The sequence below is a fragment of the Littorina saxatilis genome, linkage group LG5, assembly GCF_037325665.1.
Source record: "Littorina saxatilis isolate snail1 linkage group LG5, US_GU_Lsax_2.0, whole genome shotgun sequence".
NCBI lineage: Eukaryota > Metazoa > Mollusca > Gastropoda > Littorinimorpha > Littorinidae > Littorina > Littorina saxatilis.
Genome location: NC_090249.1, coordinates 13,520,391 through 13,522,890, shown reverse-complemented (window position 1 = coordinate 13,522,890; position 2,500 = coordinate 13,520,391). Strand labels below are relative to the sequence as shown.

Below are 2,500 nucleotides of genomic sequence, written 5' to 3'. Positions count from 1 at the left end.
CAGAATAGAGTTGTGGAGAGTCTACTCAGGCTAAGCAAAGGCTTTACGAAACAGGTATGTTTTGAGTTGTGTTTTGAAGGAGGAAAGGCTGCTGGAGTCACGGATAGAACTTGGAAGCGAGTTCCAGACGGTCGGAATCTGGTACCTAAAGGTTCTTTCACCCAAGGTCTTGGTCCTGGTTTTGGGGATGCGAAGGAGTTTTTCAGAGGAGGATCTGAGAGAACGGGATGGCTCGTAGATACTGAGGGAATGGGACAAATAGGGGGGAAGTGATTTCTCAAAACAGCGGTACCCTAACAGAGCCAGCTTGTACTCGATTCTATACTTCATAGGAAGCCAGTGAAAGGGTGGTAAGTAGGGGAGTGACATGGTCTTTCTTAGACTTCTGCAGAATGAGCCTTGCAGCACTGTTCTGGACTCTCTGTAAGCGATCATACTCTCCATTATCGTCCCATGCACGAGTTTCTTGTGTGTGGCTCAATGCTGATCTGCTGCCAGCTGGAAAACATGTGTTTGAGCAATGACATGCAGAGCGAACAATGCAAGACACTAATCGTGCATTTTTCCATGCATGGGTCTCTTATGTGTGGTTAATCAGCTGGCAAAGTAGTGTCAGTGCGTTGATATGCAGAGCAGACAATGCAAAACAGTAGCCGCGTATTAATATTCCAGGCATAAATCTCCTGTGTCTGTGCATTGATATGCAGAGAAGACAACGCAAAACAGTATCCGTTCATTTATATTCAATGTATGACACTCTTGTGTATGGTTAAATGCTGACCTGTTGCCAACATAATATCGGTGCAAAACAATGCAGAGCAGACAATGCAAAACACTAATTGTCCATTTCTATTCCTTGTATGTACGGTTATCTGCTGATCTGTTTTCAAACAGTGTCTGCGCATCGATATGTTGTGCGAAAAATGCAAAACATTTATCTTGCATAATTGGCAATTGTATGCCTACGCATGGAAATGAAGAGCTGATGATGCAAAACACTAATCATACATTATTTTGCCATGTTTCGTCTCTCGTGTGTGGCTAACTATAGTAACTACAAACACAAACCAGATGCAACATGAGAATTGGGATGCTGAGATTACGAACACTGTTGACATAGTTTCAGTCAGCGCCAATCGTCGGACACAGCGGACTATAGCCACGATCAAATGCACGCGAACGTTGAAAGTCTGAGGACACGTCGTGGCCATGACTTTATTCGCATCCTTTTAGTGTGCTTTAGCAGGGATTGAACTATGGAGGATTAAAAGGAAAAGAAGAGGAGGGTGGTGGGGGGTGATGAAGGCGAAGGGAGGGGGCGGGGGTGTGTGGGTGCAATAAAATGACCTTTCGGAGTAAATCCTCTTACGCCTACACCCGACCATAGAAAAAAGCCGAACGAACATGGCAAAATGTGGACGATATTAAAAAAAGACGAGATTAAACTTGCACGGATTGTTAAACTTAAAATATCTTATCTCCAAAAATCTCAAAAGACAAATTCGCAGACAGACAGACAGACGGACAAACAAACAGACAGGCAGACAGACAGACAGACAGACAGACAGACACACAGACAGACATGCAGACAGACAGACAGACATCCACCCTCTCCCCTAACCCAACCGAAACTGACGGGTATACGTCTATCCACCCGCATCCACACAGCCGTCAGCATGCCGGCAAAACCACAATCTATCCGTTATCTGTTCATCAATCTCGACCACCAGCCAGCCAGCCAACCAGACAGACCTCCATGCATTATTCTATTCATCCATCCATACGGGATTGGCAAACGGCAAGTCGGACTGACTTACAGGCAAACATCCACTGAAATATCTATTCATCAGAATATTCACCCCCAAAGAAACCAACACAGTTAGAGAGAAAGAAAGAAAGAAAGAAAGAACAAAAACAAGCACGACATTTTCTTCGCATTCCTTCAGGCGATGTGAAGATATGCGACTTTCTTTCATTTCCTCATGCCATCTGTCCCTCTACCCCTTCCTTACTTTTCAACCGACATACCCATCCACCCACCTATCCTTCCATACATCCATCCATCCACCCACCAACCCATCAATCCGTCCGTCCATTCACTTGCAATCCATCCATCCAAGCACACCCACTAACTCACCCACACACACTAACCCACCCACACACCCACCCATCCATCCATCCATCCATCCGAGCACACCCAACCACCCATCTATCGATCCATCCATTCACCCAACACCCATCCATCCATCCCCCTCCCTCCCCCTCCCTCATCCATCCATCCATCCATCCATCCATCCATGTACTCACTGGCACTCCTCCACGCCGTGCATGATGTTGAGGATGTGTGGGTGCTTCATCCTCTCCAGGTACCAGATGTCCTTCCGGAGCACCTCCGACACGATCTCCCGCCGCCTGGGCTTGTGCAGCTTGTCCGCGATCTTCTTGTCGAACAGGAACACGGAGCAGTCCTGGGGACACACATACAATAGTAATGGCTCAT

At 46.7% G+C, this 2,500-nt stretch overlaps 1 protein-coding gene across 1 annotated transcript in view; it reads right to left on the bottom strand.

Annotated features, from left to right (window-relative positions):
• Window positions 1-2,500, bottom strand: part of LOC138966091 (uncharacterized) — a 123,319-nt gene that overhangs the window by 46,542 nt on the left and 74,277 nt on the right. Inside the window, exon 2 of the mRNA XM_070338174.1 lies at window positions 2,308-2,468. Coding sequence (XP_070194275.1) covers window positions 2,308-2,468 — 161 coding nt within the window. The remainder of the gene's footprint in view (window positions 1-2,307; window positions 2,469-2,500) is intronic.